Consider the following 20,567-nt stretch of genomic DNA (forward strand, 5'->3'; position numbering starts at 1 on the left):
ATTGTCAGTGTTTCCGTTATGGCAAATGACGACACTTTGAGAAACATAGGAATACGTATCAAACATTTAGTGGCTTGTTATGTGGAAGAGTATCTGTTTCCAAAGTTCCAGAGTGTGTGTGTGTGTGTGTGTGTGTGTGTGTGTGTTGTTCTGGAATGCCTTTGAGGCTTGGGTCGTAAAGTTTTATGGTCTGAGTTAGGGTTACAACAAGACACGACTGAGGAATTCCCTTCAATGAACATTTAGAATTCAAGATTTTACTCTAGCAAAACACACCTCTATTATAAGGCAAAGCTAATCACACACATCCATATCGGAAGGTATACATTCAAGAGCCATATTTCTACATGACGTTGCACTTTAGTGGCTTTCGTGTGTGTGTGTGTGTGTGTACGTGTGTGTGTGTTCTGGAATGTCACGAGTCTGTGAGGTTGTAGAAGTCGCAGGGAGTCCAGAGCTGAAATGGGGGTTTTAGAGGGGATTCTAAGAAAACAGGGTTTCCTTATGTGACTCAAATGTCCCTCGGGGGAGCCACAAAGATGCAATTTTGACCGTTCAAGCAGACTTGGAGATCAGGATTTACTAATTTGACCAGCATGTGACCGCATGTCATAGTCATTGTCGTTACACACCGCTAGCCTAGCTTAGCACAAAGACTGGAGGTAAACGGCTCCAGCTAGCATACTGCTCCCAATAAGTGACAAAATAACGCCAACATTTTCCTATTTACATGTTGTGATTTGTATAGTCACAGCGTGTACGAATAACAAGGTCACATGAGACACAGCCATCTTCTAACCATATACATACTGGGAACTATATTCTCAGAAGACGAAGCACTGCTACTTCTGCGGAGTAATTTACTCCAACTCTGAGCGAACTCTCTGCTCCTCACCACGGGGCTTCTCAGACGCTGCGAGCAAATCACTCCGCCCAAGTAGCAGTGCTTCGCCTTCTGAGAATATGTGACCATGTTATTTGTACACGCTGTGACTATACAAATCACAACATGTAAATAGGAAAATGTTGGCGTTATTTTGTCACTTATTGGGAGCAGTCGGGTCAATTTTTTTATTTTTATTTTTTTTACAGATTGGGCTTTGGTCGGACTCGGGCTCATTTAGCTTTTCTCTTTTCATCGTGCCCATAATATACGTGCAGAGCGCAGGCTACTGTATGAAATATTTTTATATTGATAATATTATAAATATGCAACGCAATATGCGATCACGCGAGTAACAATGCTCGTGCAATGCATTAGGTGACAGTTGACCAGGCAGAACATCAGGGAGAAGTTGGAGCGTAAGGAGTAACTAAAAGTTCCCAATACTTCAGGAAAAGCTGCATTTTGAAAGAGTTTTGATTTGATTACCGAGCCTGAAGCCTTCAACAGTGGATGCTATTCTTTTTCTTCACAAAGATCGCGAATAAACAGTGAATGAACCTGATACTCAGTTCAAAGGATTTTTTTTTTCTTTATTATATTTTTATTATTATTTAACGTTAGCCAGTTGGCGAAGAGTTCTTTGAAACATTGTTCCTCAGTAAAGTTACTTGACATCAAAGAAAGGTAGGCCGTAAATCTTTATTTACTGCTGGATCACATTTGGCTATACAATATTCTCTACTGCATGCTTATGCTTCTCTATAAGGGACAGTCTGTATTAATATTTGTGGGCATAATTGTCGGTGGTGGTAGTTATGTTTGAGGCCTATAATAAAATTGTACCTAGTAGCGTGTGTGTTTATGTGTGTGCATCTAGCAGAGACAGTGCGCATCAGAGAGCGCGCGTCAGAGAGAGCTCAAAGTGATATTGATGTTGATCTCGGGTCGGGTTCGGGCTGAAAAATTGCAGACGTTTTCGGGCTGGGGCCGGATTAGGGCTTGAACACCACGGGCCAGGTCTCGGTTAGGGCTGGATGTTTTGCCCCGTGCAGGGCTCTAGGCAGTATGCTAGCTGGAGCCGTTTACCTCCAGTCTTTGTGCTAAGCTAGGCTAGCGGTGGGTGCGTCAGACAGAGTTACGGCACGCATGGAGATGAAAATGGTATGTATGGACTTATCTAACTCTGGGGGATATGGTGAATAAGCCTAAGTCCCAAAAAGTCGAAGTGTTCCTTTAAGCAACGGCCCTGAACGGTGGTTCAATGTCAACATTGTGACAACGCTGTAACAACCTTCACCACTCAATGTAGTTATAGCAACCCTTTGGCCATGTTGTTTAAACGTTGTTAGAAGGTTGGGTACGCTGTGCCAACGCTCTGTGTTCGCTGGGCTGTTCTACTGAATATTATTACGATTGCAAATGTCACATTGAATTTATAGTTTAATAAACAAGTAGCCTAGTTAATATGTAGTCACTTACAATTTAGACACAATATTGACTGTTTTTGTTCTATTTCACAGACACAAATAGTTACAAAAGAAAAGCAGTGTTTTGTTATTGAATGATTCAGCATTTTGAACAAATCATTTTAATGAATGATTCAATGATTAATTTATTAAGACGGTCACTTGCAGCCACCTATTGGTGGTTTAGTTTCATGTTTAAAAGTATCATTGATTTTATTCGTTTTATTTTTACATGTGTTTAAACATCAAATCTCATAAAATTATTTATTACAGTTGTAATTTTGCAGTGTAGATTTTTTAATTTGATTGATAACAGCCCTTATTATTACATGAAAGATAACGCATATATTTAGTAAGGTTTGAAAAATTGTCCTTTATAAAGGTAAATAACGCCCTGGGGTAAAAATCACAAATATGCAGATTTAAGTATGCAAAAGCTGATGAGAATATTGCTTCTGAATAAATTATATTTACTTATGACAGCCACCATTTAAATGTTTATATATATATGAAGAGTTCAGATGCAAAAGCCTCTAAGTGCCATCTGAAATTTTCTTCTAGAATGATCATTTTTATCAAGCTCGTATATTTAAGTTCAGTAATTTCGCTTAAATGACAATTAATAGGTAATTTTCATTGGCATTTAAGTGAAATTACTGAACTTAAATATACCAGCTTGATAAAAATTATCATTCTAGAAGAAAATTTCAGATGGCACTTAGAGGCTTTTGCATCTGAACTCTTATAAACTCACTCACTCTTCTCTCCGACGGTGAAGTGACACACACCCCTCTCCTCTCACTCACTCGCCTCATTTGCTCCAAATGAATATATGAATATATATATATATATATATATATATTAGAGGTGGGCATAGATTAATTTTTTTAATCTAGATTAATTTTGAAATTAATCTAGATTAATCTAGATTAAAATGGCTCATTTGAATTCTGCCGAAGGCATTCAGATTATGTGTGCTACCCAAATAATGACTATAAAAGTAAGTCTTTGAGAACGTGTTTCTCAAGCCAGGTGGCGCATTAGACCAGGGGCTCATCTCCTGTTTCCAAAATGCATCACAAACTGCTTGAGAAAGCTGTTCTACTCATAGACTGTAAAAGGTTACTACTGTACTGTTACCGTCCGTAGGCAACATTAGGTAGGCCTATGTTATTATCAACTACTATAGGCTATCAATTAGGGATGGGCGATATGGCCTAAAATCTATGTTGTGATATACATTGCAGCCTCTTGCGATAACGATATACAGTATATTATAATAAAACCATTTCAGAACAGATTACACAGACCCATGCTAAACAACTACTAAATGTATTTTTTTTTTTAAAGGGTGTATGTAGTTTTGAGAACATATATTGTGCAAAACTGTAAGTATACAACATAATTTTGCAGATAAATAAAATTTAAGTACACTAGCTGCAGAGACTTAAGTAGGTCTAATGTTTATTATGGCTTGGAGCTTATGAAACCCCAAATTTAAAATTAGAATATTGTCTAACTGATGTCTTTTCAGTTAAAAAGAAACACAACAACGATTCTTAAAATCGAGATTATGTGCTACACCACTAAGATATATTGGAATGGGAATAATACGCGCGCGCTGGTATTCAGTGATATCATGTTTCGTTTTGAATTTGAGGTGGTCGAACGGATTAGTCGTGTGTTAACTTACCGAACTGTTACCCCACACACTCTGTATATAGTTTGCTGCTGCTCGTCTGACGGCTTAAACCCGAACCAAGTCCAAATAATGGATGTTGCACCGATCTTTTTCACCAGCTTTCACTTTCAGCCGTGTTTACTTAAGATGACGACGAATATGCGTTGCAGCCGGGTTTACCTCGCGGCCGCGGGTAGATTGCGTCATCATAGCTTGTGTAGTATAGAGCCATCTCCCAACCCAACTTGGAGAATAGATTAACGGCGATATTTTTTTTATCGTGCGATAAGAGTCTCGCGTTAACGCAGCACGTTAACGCCGATAACGGCCCACCACTAATATATATATATATATTAGGGGTGTAACGGTTCACAAAATTCACGGTTCGGTTCGATACGATACACTTGTGTCACGGTTCGGTTCGGTACGGTTCGGTACGTTTTTGATACAGCAAAAATAAATAAATGCCAGAGAAATTTCCTTGATTAAATTTTTTTTATTATAAGAGCGCCTATATTTCTTTTTTATATTAAAACTAACATCATAAAGTATGATTTTTTTTTTACTTTGAGCAATTCTAGAGCTATAATTGACTCTTCTTAGGAGCATATAAAACAAAACAGCTCCTTGGAAAAAATGAAATGTAATATTGTAGTAGTTATAAACAGGTTTATTTTAGTTCAGATTAACATTTGAGGGCAGCAATTGTATTCATAATGTCAAAATAAAACCGCCGTAATGTTACTTGAAGGCATTATAGCCTACTATTCCTGCCAAACTTCCATGGTTGCAGTGAGTGTTACTACAGTAAATCCATGGTGAATGTTGCTGATCTGTGGACACTGGATAGTTCATTCATGACACAATGTTTCTTCCTAGTTTCCATGTCAGCGCTGTTTGATCCGTTAATAACGGAGAAATGTGAATGTTTCTCATTAGATCTCGCAGCGATGTTATTACTTCTGTGGCGAATTCAAATGCTTTCTTTACTGGATCTCTTATTAGCGCTGTGTAGTAACAGTGTCACATGATCACGATCGGCTCGCGCTGCACTGGTCCAAACTGATAAACGGTCCTTCAACCACACAATAATGAGCAGTTTCGTTCCGCTTGCATTACGTTTGCCATTTGATGTTGGGCAATGTTGTGGTCGCACCGGCGTCTCTTACATTATGAGTGCGCTTGCCAGCAACGCGCCTATATTTGAAATAACGAAATTTTGGTCGGCAGGAAAAATGGTCCAACGAACCGTTCGGTTTGAAAATGCGTACCGAAAGCCTCGTACCGAACGGTTCAATACGAATACGCGTATCGTTACACCCCTAATATATATATATATATATATATATAGTTATGTATTTGTTCTGTTTTTCCATATGCAGGTCTGAAGTCTCTCTGTAAAGTTTCTCATTATGGGGAACAGAGAGAGCAGAAAGAGATCTTCATCTGCAGAACCCAGCAGTGTGTCTATGAAGAGTGACAGATCCATGGATCATCCTCCTGTATTCAGTGATAAAGCAGTGACCTCTGACCCCAGCTGTGTGTCTATGAAGAGTGACATATCCATGGGTCTTCCTCCTGTATTCAGTGATGAAACAGTGACCTCTGACCCCAGGTGAGATATAATCCAGTATTAGAGGCATCAGACTGACTCATAATAAATGAAACGGCTGGTAGAACTAAAGTTAGCATAATGTAATGTAAATTAACAAATGTGGAATGAAGATTGGAGTTCATAGAGACCAAATATGCTACACATGTGATTTAGGTTAACCATAGTATGCAAGTCTGAAACATGAATCCAAAAGAGTTTAAAAGAGAGAATGAATACATTGGCCAAACCCCATAAAAGGAAAATCATGAGATGGGAACATTAGATGCATGATTATACATTTCTCAAGAGGTTACATATAGAATAGGTTTATTTGTCCTTCTCAACAAGAATGAAGTGAGAGTCACAACTCTCTGTAAACTCCTTCTGGTGGTAAACCTCATCAGTCTTCATGAGTCTTCAGTTTTCGGGGGATGGACCACAGAACTTTGGGAGAATGAGTTTGCTGGATTATTTGTTAAATATAATGAATAATATGTATTTCTGATTGGTCCAGACGCTACCAAGGTAAAATAAGAAGAGATCTGTCTATTAGTCTGCAGCCCAGCTTGAAGTTGCGTGTTCAGGAAATGTATCCATTTAAAAAAATAAAATAAAAACTCCCAAAGCCAAAGGTTTTTAATGTCTCAAATAAATAACCCCATTCCACCTGGTCAAAATCTTCTTCCGCGTCCAGTGAAATCGCTGCTACTGGTGAGTTTACATCAGCCATCGCCCACACTGCCTCATTATATATGTTCATCAGTAATGGAGACACTTCAGCACTCAATAACTTCTGTGGTAAAGCCATCTGGCCCCGGAGACTCAGAGGAGGCAGGGACCCGATTACCTCCACAGTTTCATTCATCGTAATAGAGGAATACACTCCCTGTTTCTGCTCTTCTGTCAACTTAGGGCAATCTAATGAGTTCAAGAAAACCTTTATATCTCCAGCCCCTGCTTCACAGGAAGATGTGGATAAATCCAAATAAAAATGTCTAAAAACTTCATTAATATACTCTGGCTTAGTAACAATTATTCCTCCAGTGACTGAATATCAGGAATTAGCGCAGACATTTCTCTGTGTTTAACCCTCTGATGGTCTTCGTTTAGCAGTCACACTGGGGGCCTTCCCGGTCATAAATGACCGGACACCTAAAAATGAAACTTCCTCCATCCCAGTAAAAACCAATGCAATTTATTTTTGTTCTATAATATTTATTCTTTTTAATTTAGAATTTGAGACAATTTGATTGAACTTATTAATATTTATGCAATATTTATAGTCCATTTTTTGCCATTGAAAATAATGTTTGTTTTTTTTTTGATAAATTAATCAATTTATTAAACATAAAATTAAATAAAACATGTTATTGCATGGGTTTACCACTAGATGCCTGTATAGCTCTAAATGGAGATGTTTGTGAATTCTAGTTGTTTTTGGACCAAATTACTTACTTTTAAGATGTGGATTGAATGTATTTTTTTTAGAAATTCTCAAATAATACTTTTTGCCAAGGTTTATAACATTTTATTAATTATTATTTTAATAATTTTAATAATTATTGTATTAATTATATATACATATATTAATTATAATTATTAATTATGTTATGTTTTTCACTCTTGATGTTTTAGAGCTTCACCCCTTCATTGCTGAGCACTTTTTTTCTGCATCGTGGCTGATTTGTAGAGAATTTTTGTGTTTTTGTCAATTTCCCATTCATTTCTTATGGGGGTAATTTTGACCGAAGACCAAAATCATGACAAATTTTTTACGACCACTTAGCATGCTCGGATCATGAACTCAATTTTTTTGTGTGTTCACATACCCAATGCCAGAAAAGTCACCAAGTTTCGTAACATTCTGATGAAGCTGTGATTTTTAAAAATTCAAAACAGATTTTTGTAATCTGAATTTATTGGTGTGTATGTGTATAAACGTGTGTTTGTATGTGTGTGTGTGTGGGTGGGTGTGAATTTTTTGCACTCTTGATGTTGTAGAGTGTCACCCCTTTACTGCGGTGTACTTTTTTTTAGAATCGTGTCCGATTTGTAGATTGTACAGACAAAAATTCAGAGAATTTTTGTGTTTTTGTAAATTTCCCATTCATTTCCTATGGGTCGGTCATTTTTGACCGAAGACCACGAGTGTGACTCTTTTTGTTTACGACCACTTAGCATGCTCGGATCATGACCTCAATTTTTTTTTGTATTCACATACCCAATGCCAGGAAAGTCACCAAGTTTCATAACCTTCCGATGAAGCTGTGATTTTTAAAATTTCAAAACAGAAAATTATTCGGTCAGAAATGACCGAGGACCATCAGAGAAATAGTTCGCCAGAAGCTTGACCGATTTATCACCAGATTCAAAATATTTCTGCCCTGAACAATCTAAACTCAACCTTCTTAGATAGTCTATCATTATACCTATATTTCAATCTTGTTATATATCTCAAGCCTTCATGTGTGGTCTTTTACATCATCTCTGATTCCCTCTTTTTGATTTCTCTTTCCAGATTAGCCAGATCTTTCATATTAATTGTTTTAATATATGATATATATTGCACTGAATGCACACAGAGAGATGAGTTCGGTTTTTATTTCTGATTTCACCTCAAATCTGTGGACAAACGTTCAGTGATGGAAAATGAACTTTGATCTCAATGTCCAGATATAAGAAACTTATTGTCTAACAGAATCTCTGGTGTCAGATTGAGGATGAAGGTTTTGATGTGAAGTTAGTGAGTTTGTTCCTGGTCTCTGTCACCTTCAGCTGTGATGGAAAACTAACTTTTGAACTGAAACTGAAATATAACACATTAATTATACAGATTGACATCTGTATTTATTCACTGTATTTTAATTTAATTTATAGATTTAAATCATTTATTTTAATCAAATCCTCTTCTTTTTCCCCCCATTTTTGTTGTTTCAGCAGAGTAGTGGATAGAGATGATCAGACTGGAGATTCTCCTCAACCAGTGAATGATGAACTACAGAGAGTCAAAGACCGACACAAAACCAGCATGAAGAACAAGTATGAGAGATTATTTGAGGGATTGAAACTCCAAGAGAATGAAACCCTCCTGAACAGGATCTACACACAGCTCTACATCATAGAGGGAGAGAGAGGAGGAGTGAATGAAGAACATGAGGTTTTACAGATGGAGAAAACAGCCAGAACACAACACTCACAAGACACTCCAATCTACTGCAATGACATCTTTAAAGCCTCTCCTGTACCAGGACACGAGGAGAAAGAGCAGATCAAGACTGTTCTCACTAAAGGCATCGCTGGAATCGGGAAAACCGTCTCTGTGCAGAAGTTCATTCTGGACTGGGCCGAGGGAAAAGACAATCAGGATGTAGATTTCATGTTTGTGCTTCCATTTCGAGAGCTGAACTTGATCCGAGATCATCAGTACAGTCTTCACAGACTTCTGCTGGAGTTACACACTGAACTTCAAGATCTGGACTCAAAGATTTATGAGGAGTGTAAAGTTGTGTTCATCTTTGATGGTCTGGATGAAAGCAGAATCACACTGAGGTTTTCAGACGCTCAGGAAGTTTCTGATGTGACTGAGACTTCATCAGTGGGTGTGTTGATGTCAAAGCTCATTAAAGGAGATCTGCTTCCCTCGGCTCTCATCTGGATCACCTCCAGACCAGCAGCAGCCAATCAGATCCCCTCCAAATACATCCACCGTCTGACAGAGATTCAGGGATTTAAAGAGCCTCAGAAGGAGGAATATTTCAGGAAGAGAATCATTGACGAGCATCAAGCCAGCAGAATCATCTCACACATCAGAAGAGCAAGAAGCCTCCACATCATGTGCCACATACCCGTCTTCTGCTGGATCTCCTCCACTGTGCTTCAGAAGCTCCTGGAAGAAGATCTGAGTGCAGAAATCCCTCAAACTCTGACTGAAATGTACATCCACTTCCTGCTGATTCAGATCAACATGAGGAATCAGAAGTATGAAGAGAGAGATCCAGAGAAATGCCTGCAGTCCAACAGAGAAGTGATTGTGAAACTTGCTGAAGTGGCTTTCCATCAGCTGATGAAGGGCAATGTGATGTTCTACGAGGAGGACCTGAGAGAGAGCGGCATAGACGTCACTGACGCCTCAGTGCATTCTGGGATTTGCACTGAGATCTTTAAGGAGGAATCTGTGATTCATCAGAGGAAAGTCTACAGCTTCATTCATCTGAGCGTTCAGGAGTTTCTCGCTGCTTTCTATGTGTTTTACTGCTATTTAATCAAGAACAAGAAACTACTGCAGTTTCTGGATAAATTCAGATTTTACATAATTGACTCTCTGTATGATCTACTAAGATCAGCAGTAGATGAAGCCCGCTGGAGCAAGAATGGACAGCTGGATCTGTTCTTGCGGTTCCTGCTGGGCGTCTCACTGGAGTCCAATCAGAGACTCTTACAGGATCTACTGACACACACAGAGAAAAGCTCAGAGAGCATCAGGAGAACTACTCAGCTCATTCAACTGAAGATCAAAGATAAGTGGAATATTAATCGTCTCTCAGCTGATCAGTCCATCAATCTGTTCCTCTGTCTGCTGGAAGTGAAAGATCAGACTCTGTCCACAGAGATTCAGGAGTTTGTGAAATCAGACAAACACTCAGAGAAGAAACTCTCTCCTGCTCACTGCTCTACAATCTCCTACATGCTTCAGATCTCAGAGGAGGCGCTGGATGAGCTGAACCTCAAGAAATACAACACATCAGCTGAGGGTAGAAGAAGACTGATACCAGCTGTGATCAACTGCAGAAAAGCTCTGTGAGTGTTTAATCATTAATAGCTAAAGAATCCTTTTTAATAATGCACCTTACATCTTTAAAGGGGTCATGACTAGGGTTGCCACCCGTCCCGTAGAATACAGAATCGTCCCGTATTTAATGGTAAAATGATGCGTCCCGTATCAAAACAATACAGGACACAATTTGTCCCGTATATTACATAGACCCACATAGTTAAATACATACCTGCAAACTTGTCGCTTTTCGCTTTTCGGGGGGGGGGGGGGGGGGGGGGAGGAGATATCTCACAGTAAACTGCCATGCAGGCTAGAATTGCGAAACATTATTGGATAATTCTTATAATTTACATTTCTCTGGGCCAATCGGAATCTTAGCACTTGCGTCATAATCTTGAAGCACACACACCATGACGACACACACACAGCGTCAACAACAGATGAGCTCGCCATTTGCCTGGTTACCGTGCGAGTCTAATGGAAACTCACGCATGAATTTTCCTGCATTGAACTTGTTTTAGCGCCCGCCAAAGTGAATTTTTGTCCCGCCAAAGTCTTATTTGATCGGTGAGTAATGTAGATGAACGGCTGCGTTTGTGACAGGGCGCATGTTTTAACTAAAAGAACGACCAGAGAGAGAGAGAGCCGGTCGCGCGCGCGCGCACTCTCTGTGTAACGTTAAACGACTTCACCGTCTCCAAACTAGGCGCTGTGTTGCTCTCTCTCCCTCGCACATTTTAATCAAAATAAATCGACACGGTGGTAAAAGGTCGGAAGACCAAAGTTTCGTGTGGAGCATTCGGAGATTTTTTTCCCCTGAATTATAGCTGGGTGTGAACTGTGAATTGTGCTAAATAAGTTTCCTTATCTTCTCTGAAAAGCGTTCCGGACATTCAGCTGACATAAAACAACACTTTAATTAAACGAAATAAAACTATACAGTGATGAAATGTTTTCTATGTTGACAACTTGACACAAATCTTGGATGTCCATGTCCTAACTGCTGGGATAATCACACAACGCGCACGACACGTCCAATTCGCGAACTAATAATGACTCCTTTGAACCGATTCATTTTAATGAATCGTTAAAACAACTGATCTTTCCAACAGTGAACTCAGGAGACGTCTGAATCGGTGTATAACTAATCAGTAACACTTTACAATAAGGTTCTATTTATTACATACATTATATAAAAAGTACAGTTTGCTAACTCAAGCTTAAACTTTAAAATAAATAAACCCACTTTTTTTTAAAAGCATTTTAAACATTTTTCCACACAGTGCTATCAAGAATCGATAAGAGAATCGTTAAAGAATTGGATCGATAATCAGAATCGTCAGTGGCATTATTATTGATAAAATCTTATCAAATCCCATCCCTATGTGAAGACCGTAAAATTATAATCAAACATTAAAGAACATACATGTTTTTTTATATATATTTTTTTTAAGAGTAAAAAGATGCTAACATGAGGTCTTATTGTGTCACTGTCAGTCTTGTTACATCAGTGCAAAACTAGGGTATGCAGATTAATTATTATTATTATACTATACATCATTCATCAGCATGCATTGATTAATCCCATGGCATGTATAAAAAGTTAGTCTGCAGCCCCCCCCCCCCCCCCCCCCCCCCCCCCCCCCTTACAGTTTGCAGGTCTGTAAATAAACAAATAAGGATTTTTCAGTGTGAATAATACTAATAGTAATTAATGAAATCAATTCCACAAGATATAGTAGAGAAGCTCAGTTGCGCATGATTGCATGTTAGCGTCTTTTTTTCCCCATTGCGACAGTTTCGAGAACATGCGCCATAAACAGGTGTAATGTGCAGTTTTATAAAACATGTTGAGCTCACTTATCTCTCCAGATATCTGAATGGGAAAAAGGTATCAGTGGGTCTGTCCTGTAACTAATGATGAACGTAAGGCGAACTGCACAGTTTCATTTGTTCACGCGGTGGACTTATGACTTAAAGCATTGTGCCATGACAGACAAATCTGTGCTATTAAAGGTATAACGTTTGGCCTATTGTTTTTTTTGGGGGATAATCTCTTAATATAATATTCCATACATTGCCAGAGCTTGATAGACAGGTAACTATTATATTTGTAGACGTTATTAGACAGATTAATTAATATATTATAAATAATCTTATTTATTAATTGATCGTTTATAAATATTAATCATATCTATGCATAATAAATGGTGATCCTATCTGTCATACACAATTTATGGCATTTTAAAAAAGTTTAAAAAGTGCGAAATTATTTAAATAAAAATGGGACAAATAATGAAATAATATTGGTTATAATGGTTATACTGGTTTAGAATGTTTTTATTATCTATATTTATAAATAAATAAAATAATCAAATATAAAATAATCATATCAAATGTTTTCTGTTGCAAGTTCACATACTTGATCCCATTTCCCATGTTGTGTCATGTAGAAATAATCAGTTCCAAGCTCTTGACACATTTTCCACAGGGTTTGTGTATGAGTGTCCCTTATTCCGCCTCACTGAAGGTCAAGTCATGACATGGAGTTTTTACATTGTTTTAATATATTCCTTGAGGTTCACTTACACTAGGGGTGCCAAACTCAGTTCCCTAGAGCACAGGTCTTCAAACCCTGGGTCCCTAGGATGATTTAAGGAAAATGGAGTTACATTTCAAATAAAATAAAAATTGTTTTCATAAAATCATAGTATAAAAGGAATAAATATGCTAAATATATTTGACTTAAATAATTAACAGACTAATAACACAAAAGAAGAAACTGGGGGACAGTCTGCTGCTGAGTTTGGGTTATTTTTGTGAGGCGCTCCACAAACAAGTTGACGGAAAGGAAACCGAGACGACAGAAAGCGCATCCTGTTTGTTTTATTTATTTTACAAAAGCACAATGTTCTGTTTTATTGTGAGTGTACACAAATACAAGTAAATACTTTTATTTTAGCAGTTTCGAACAATCCTACTCTTATCTGTATGACCAAAATGACGGAGTATGTTGATCACACCGGCGCCTCACGCGTGACCGGTCTTCCTTTAGCTTTACGTTGTGTGGGGAGATGAACGAGACCGGGCAACAGAAATTACTCTGGCCAGATTTTATTCTGCATGAATAAAAAGACAAATGAATCAAAACAAGCTTGAATCTGTGGCCATCTCTCGCTATTGTATTATCAGCCTCTCTTCATTCACGCTTACCCCGAACTGCAACACATTTTACAGTTTCCATGTTTCTCATATAAATCAAAATCAATAGTGTTCAACATATTTAACAAAAAAAGAGTTTTACATAAATAAAAATAATATTAACAGAAGCATGAATGGGAACATACCTGCATGAATAAAATACAAATGAATCAAAACAAGCTTGAATCTGTGGCCATCTCTGGCTATTATTATAGTCCCAGAGCTTGCACACTCATGCTTAATAAACTCTCTTCAAAAATACATGCTTCACATCATTCACACAAACTTCATACATTTTGAACAAAATTACCTTTTAGTACAATAAACAAAACTCATATCAAGCCTTTGAGACTGAGCTTCAGCACAACTCACCTCTCTTACTGTAAGTCACGCTTATCGCGAACTGAAGGAGAGCAACCAGAACTGAAACATAAGTATTAAAGGAGCCACGCGCCATATTTAGCAATACTGAAAAATCACCTTATAACCATAGAAACATGACATCTCAAATAAAAGAAATCAACATTACAAGAATAAATTAAATTAAATATTAAAAGAATAATATATTCCAGAATAATAAATGAGTATATAATTATAACAAATGATAATAACAAAGGGAGAGATTTTGAGTGAAACATTTGGATTTGAATGAGAGAGTAAGGCTACGTGAGCCCAACCCCAGTTACTTTCAGTTTCACTTTAAATTATTTTGTTTTAGCTTGTTTGTTATTTACAGATATTTTTTCATTCTTAATTTGCATCCCTATATATATATAGCTAGATCAAATTAGTGCAGAATCAACTTTGTGTTGCGATCGAGTCAAGGATCAAGTGCATGTGCATCATCAAAAGTGCTGAGCTGTATTTTTGTGCTATCTAGTGGTTTAAAGTAGAAATATAGCTGCGAGCAGCGATTGCGGGCCCAAGGGGTGGCGGTGTCACCGGCTTGGGCCCTCCATCGCTGCTCGCAGCTATATTTATATATATATATATATATATATATATATATATATATATATATATATATACATATATATACACACACATATATATATGTATATATATATTTATATATGTGTGTATATATATATATATATATATATATATATATATATACTGTATATATATATATATATATATACATATATAAATGTAACAATACATATATATATATATATATATATATATATTCATTCCTACTTCCATAGGAATTCATTGAAAACGCTCGCTCTGCTCCGCACCATTATCAATGTCTGTGCGGATGATCATATTTTACTTTCGTTTTTAAGTTAGCGATTCAAAAGCCCCCAGCGGTGTCACACGTTGATTAACCGGTGGGGAAATATTCTCACCATCACAAACCTAGTATATTTTCATATAGATACAATAGGCCTACCTGATTTTGAACACAAGAGGGCAGTATAGCACTATGAATTACATAATTAATTTTTTGGACTAAAAAAACATTCTGGATGTTTTTAAACTTAATTATTAAATAGAAAAAAAAAAAGAATAAAATGGGTTTAGTTCTGATATTTGTATAATTTTATATAGAAATACATGGTGTATAATTACATTTTTAGAAGATAGGAGGTTTTTAGTGTTTCCTTTTTTGACATTACTTTAATCCCTCGCCACAGCAAAACCATTTGAGATATTTATTATTCGTTTACAATTTAGCATCTTTAATGTATTTTCATCATGTTGAAAAAGTTTTGTGGGAATAAAATAAATAGTTTAAGAGGAGTGGCTAAACATTCAGAGGCTGATTTTGCAAAAAAATCCACATTCAGACCAAAATATCTGACTTCCTGATGGCCGGAGCTAATGAATGTAAATTAGAAAGTTGTCCGGCTAGATGAGTACAATATACAAACTATTTTTTTTTTACTGTAGTTAAAACTAACCCGCCCACTTTTGTCAAAAGCATGTTGAAAGTGACACACTTCCTGCTGCCACTTGGTGGCGCTATAACTTTGACTCACAATAGTTACATCCGCTATAACTTTGACTCACAATAGTTACATCCATCTGATCGGCCTCTTACCACGAACACACTGCTGAAGTTTCATCAAGATCAGTTAATGTATGCAGAAGTTATTCCACTTCGTGTTTCTCTTTTCTCGCCATAAATTCGTTTCCTCGCCACGGCCAAACCGTTCGAGATATCAAAAATCCGTCCGCAATTTAGAATCCTCAATGTCTTGACTTAATGCACACCGAGTTTGGTGGGGATTGGATGAATTCTCTAGGAGGAGTACTTCGCATTCCACAGCAAGCGTTTTCCAAACAACCCATAATAGCCGACTTCCTGTTGGGCTGGCGTAAAACTTAGAGCACGAAAGTTGTTCGGCCCGATGAGATCTATATGTGTACCGAGTTTCATATCATTACATGCAAGTGTGTTTGATTTATGGACAAGTGTTCGGATCCCGTTCCAGGGGGCGCTGTTGAGCCCCCCTGCCACGCCCGGGTACCAGCTTCAGCCCGGCCCTGATGGCCGCACGTTCTGACCTGTGTGCAAAGTTTCAAGAGTTTTCGAGCACGTTTAAGGCCCCAAAAGCCCCTGAAACCTTGAAAAACAGGAATTTTAAACAAATCTCACTCAGAAGACAAATCCCCCCACCCCTCACACACACAGAGACGCAGAGGCAGAGAGAGAGAGGGAGAGAATTCTCCAAAAAATCACATTTAAACCAAAATATCTCACTTCCTGTTGGTCACAGCTTATTACTATAAATTAGAAAGTTGTCCGGCTTGATGAGAACAATATACATAACGATTTTTGTGACTCTACTTAAAACTAAGCCCCCACTTATGACTAAAGGTGGCGCTACTGAGCCCCTCACCACGCCCGTTTCTGAAACTTTGCACATGTCTACGGGCTAATAAATGTGATGTGTCTGTCGAGTTTCATCCAATTTCAAGTATGTTAAGAGTCTCAAAAGCATCAAAAAAGAATATTAAAGTTTGAAGCGTTGCCATGGCAACAGTATTAAAGATATCAAAAATCCTTTCTCAGGTCTACATCTGCCGTGTGTTTACATTATACACATAAAGTTTGAAGCAAATCGGGTAAAAATAAGAGGGTGATTTCAAAGCATTTTGAAAGGGACACACTTACTACTGCCAGTTGGTGGCGCTATAACTTTGACTCACAATAGTCACATCCATGTGATCGGCCTCTTACAACGAACACACTGCTGAAGTTTAATCAAGATCAGTTAATGTATGCAGAAGTTATAACACACTTCCTGTTTCCATTATTCGCCATAAATTTGCTTCCTCGCCACAGCCAAACCGTTTGAGATATCAAAAATCCGTCCGCAATTTAGCATCCTCAATGTCTTGACTTCATGCTGACCGAGTTTGGAGGCGAATGGATGAATTCCCTAGGAGGAGTACATTAAATTCCACAGCATGCGTTTCCAAACAACCCATAATAGCCGACTTCCTGTTGGGCTGGCGTAAAAAGTAAAAGTACGAAAGTTGTTCGGCCCGATGAGATCTATATGTGTACTGAGTTTCATATTATTACATGCAAGCGTGTCTGATGTATGGACCAAGTTTTCGGACCCCGTTCAAGGGGGCGCTGTCGAGCCCCCCTGCCACGCCCGGGTACCAGCTTCAGCCCGGCCCTGATGGCCGCGGGTTCTGACCCGTGTGCAAAGTTTCAAGAGTTTTCGAGCACGTTAAGGGTCTCAAAAGTGCCCGAAAGGTTGACAGAAAAATAAGAATAAGAAGAATAAATATATATATGTGTAAATATAGCTGCGAGCAGCGATTGCGGGCCCAAGCCGGTGGCACCGCCACCCTGGTGCCTTTAGTTACACCAGCTTGGGCCCTCCATCGCTGCTCACAGCTATATTTACACATATATATATATATATATATATACATAGACATATACATATATATATATATATATATATATATATATATATATATATATATATACATATACATATATATATATATATATATATATATATACATATATATATATATATATATATAATAAAGACGGGAAATTTTACTTGTCTTACCTTATTCTGATTTTATGATACACTCAAAATATTCCACAACAAATCCTTTAAATTTAATGTAAAAATAAAAACGAAAGTAAGTGTTGGGCTCACGTAACCCTTTCATTAGAATCAAAACGTTTCAACAGTTGTGATGTATTTGGATGCTAAACTATTCTTTATTATAGGCTTTGTACTTCACTCGTGTTCCAATATCGACGGAAAAAATCATCCTCTTCACACGCGCAAAAATGTGCTTGGAAAAATCACAGTGGAGCAGTGCTTACTGTGAATGTACGAACTGTACTACTGACTATTTAAACAGAGCAGTGTGTATATGTTAGGTTTACTATTTTATTATATTTTATTAAGGCTATAATGAACAGGCTGCGATGTCAAGTTTGCAATGCTGGAATGTGTGTGTGATTTAACAGTAGACACATAAAAACATAATTGGCACATAATTTTGTTCATACAGGACATCATTCAAACTGCAAAGTGTTTACTTATATTTATATACACTCGCAATAAAACACAACATTGTTCTTTTGTAAAATAAATTCAAGCAATCCACCCCCCGAAATGGCGTTCATTTTAAAATTAAACTAAAAGCTCTTGGCTAAACAGGCATTCATAACTGTGAGCGCCCACGGCGAGGAACGAGCAGAACAGAGCGAACGTTTTTTAGTTAATTCCTACTTCCATAGGAAATCATTGAAAATGCTCGCTCTACTCAGCACCATTATTAAAGTCTGTGCAGACATCTGTATTTTACTTTAAGTTAGCGATTTAAAAGCCCCCAGCGGTGTCACACGTCGATTAACCGACATCACTAATATATTTATATATATACAATAGGCCTACCTGAAAGAGAATTTGGCTTGCCCGACCAGAGTAGCCTGATTTGAACGTCAATGACAAAAAATAACTTGGGAATCACTAAAACGAGAGATTATTCTAATTTTATTACATTCATTTTAAGTTGCAATCAACAGTTGTTAATAAATGTATTACTGATCAATGGTAACAAGGTTGCGCTGCTGAGGCTCGTGCAGCTTCTCCAGGAGAAACGTAAACAAATGAGCGCAGCACACAAAAAAGAAACCCAGATAACAACATACTGACTATAAAAATTACAAATATGGAGTTTTTATATATTTTATAACCTATGATGGAGTTAAGCAACCTCACTTGACGAGTAGGCTACCGTTTCCTGAATACAATCACAATTGAAACTGTGACATTGATTTCATACAACAGGTTAATAAACAGTTATAATTAAGTCACTTACATTTTAGATGCAATATTGACTGTTTTTGTTCTGTTTCAGTAACAAAAGTAGTTAAACAAAGATCACAGCAGAATCGTCGCGCATCTCACGGCAACTTGTTTTCTCATTACTGAATGATTCAGCATTTTGAACGAATCGGTTGACTCAAAGATTCAATGATCAATCCATAAACATCTGTCTCAATCATGAATGACTCAGTCATTCGAACGAATCGTTTGAACGAATGAATCAATGACTCGCTCATTAAGACGGTCGCCTGGCGACACCTAATGGCGGTTTAGTGTTATGTTTAAAAGTATCATTCTTTCCAACGTGTGTGCACCATTATCAATGTCCGTGCGGACGTCCGAATTTTACTTTCACTTTTAAATTAGCGATTTAAAAGCACCCGCTCGTGTCACACGTCGATTAACCGATGGGAAAATATCCTCACAGTCATATACCTAATAAATTTATATTTAAATACAATAAAGGCCTACCTAGTAAAAAGTTGAATATACTATTTGTATATCCTTTTGGACACAAGAGGGCAGAATAGCCCTATGTTTGCTTTTTTGTTGAACCAAATAGCACTAAATAGCCTGTTTTTAACTTTTTTTATACTTCTTGAATTGCAAAAACAGAATAAAATGGGTTTAGTTCTAATATTTGTATAATTTTATATAAAAATAAACGGTGTATAATTACATTTGTAGAAGATATGAGATGTTTTCTGATTCCTTTTTTGACATTACTTTAATCCCTCGCCATATCAAAACCGTTTGAGATATTCAATATCCGTTCACAATTTAGCATCTTTAATGTATTTTCATCATGTTGAAAAAGTTTGGTGTGAATAAAATAAACCACTTAGCAGGACTGGGTAAAAATTCAGAGGCTGATTTTGCAAAGAAATCCACATTCAAACCAAAATATCTGACTTCCTGATGGCCGGAGCTAATGAATGTAAATTAGAAAGTTGTCCGGCTTGATGAGTACAATATACAAACTATTTTTTTTTTACTGTAGTTAAAACTAACCCGCCCACTTTTGTCAAAAGCATGTTGAAAGTGACACACTTCCTGCTGCCAGTTGGTGGCGCTATAACTTTGACTCACAATAGTTACATCCATCTGATCGGCCTCTTACCACGAACACACTGCTGAAGTTTCATCAAGATCAGTTAATGTATGCAGAAGTTATTCCACTTCGTGTTTCTCTTTTCTCGCCATAAATTCGTTTCCTCGCCACGGCCAAACCGTTCAAGATATCAAAAATCCGTCCGCAATTTAGAATCCTCAATGTCTTGACTTCATGCACACTGAGTTTGGTGGGGATTGGATGAATTCTCTAGGAGGAGTACTTCGCATTCCACAGCAAGCGTTTTCCAAACAACCCATAATAGCCGACTTCCTGTTGGGCTGGCGTAAAACTTGACCAGGGGAAAGTTATTCGGCCCGATGATATCTATATGTGTACCGAGTTTCATATTAATTCATGCAAGCGTGTTTGATCTATGGACCAAGTTTTGGGACCCCGTTCAAGGGGGCGCTGTTGAGCCCCCCTGCCACGCCCGGGTACCAGCTTCAACCCGTCCCTGATGGCAGGGGGTTCCGACTTGTATGTAAAGTTTCAAGAGTTTTTGAGCACGTTAAGGACCCCAAAAGCCC

General features: G+C 37.6%; 2 protein-coding genes across 7 annotated transcripts in view; both read left to right on the top strand.

The window, feature by feature from the left end:
- LOC309482457 (NLR family CARD domain-containing protein 3-like) overlaps window positions 1–20,567 on the top strand; it is a 168,069-nt gene that overhangs the window by 81,412 nt on the left and 66,090 nt on the right. The window contains exons 3-4 of one of the 2 annotated variants that reach the window (XM_082147808.1): window positions 5,622–5,648; window positions 8,565–10,424. The exons of the other annotated variant lie outside the window; for it this stretch is intronic. Of the exons in view, the coding sequence (XP_082003934.1) occupies window positions 5,622–5,648; window positions 8,565–10,424 (1,887 nt within the window). The remainder of the gene's footprint in view (window positions 1–5,621; window positions 5,649–8,564; window positions 10,425–20,567) is intronic. 2 annotated transcript variants of the gene reach the window in all.
- LOC309482471 (protein NLRC3-like) overlaps window positions 1–20,567 on the top strand; it is a 164,714-nt gene that overhangs the window by 25,874 nt on the left and 118,273 nt on the right. For 4 of the 5 annotated variants that reach the window (XM_082147863.1, XM_082147856.1, XM_082147862.1 and 1 more), the window contains exon 2: window positions 5,416–5,434. The exons of the other annotated variant lie outside the window; for it this stretch is intronic. The gene's annotated coding sequence lies outside the window, so the exon portion shown is untranslated. The remainder of the gene's footprint in view (window positions 1–5,415; window positions 5,435–20,567) is intronic. 5 annotated transcript variants of the gene reach the window in all.

Source organism: Leuciscus leuciscus (genome assembly GCF_965113295.1).
Source record: "Leuciscus leuciscus genome assembly, chromosome: 19".
Lineage (NCBI taxonomy): Eukaryota > Metazoa > Chordata > Actinopteri > Cypriniformes > Leuciscidae > Leuciscus > Leuciscus leuciscus.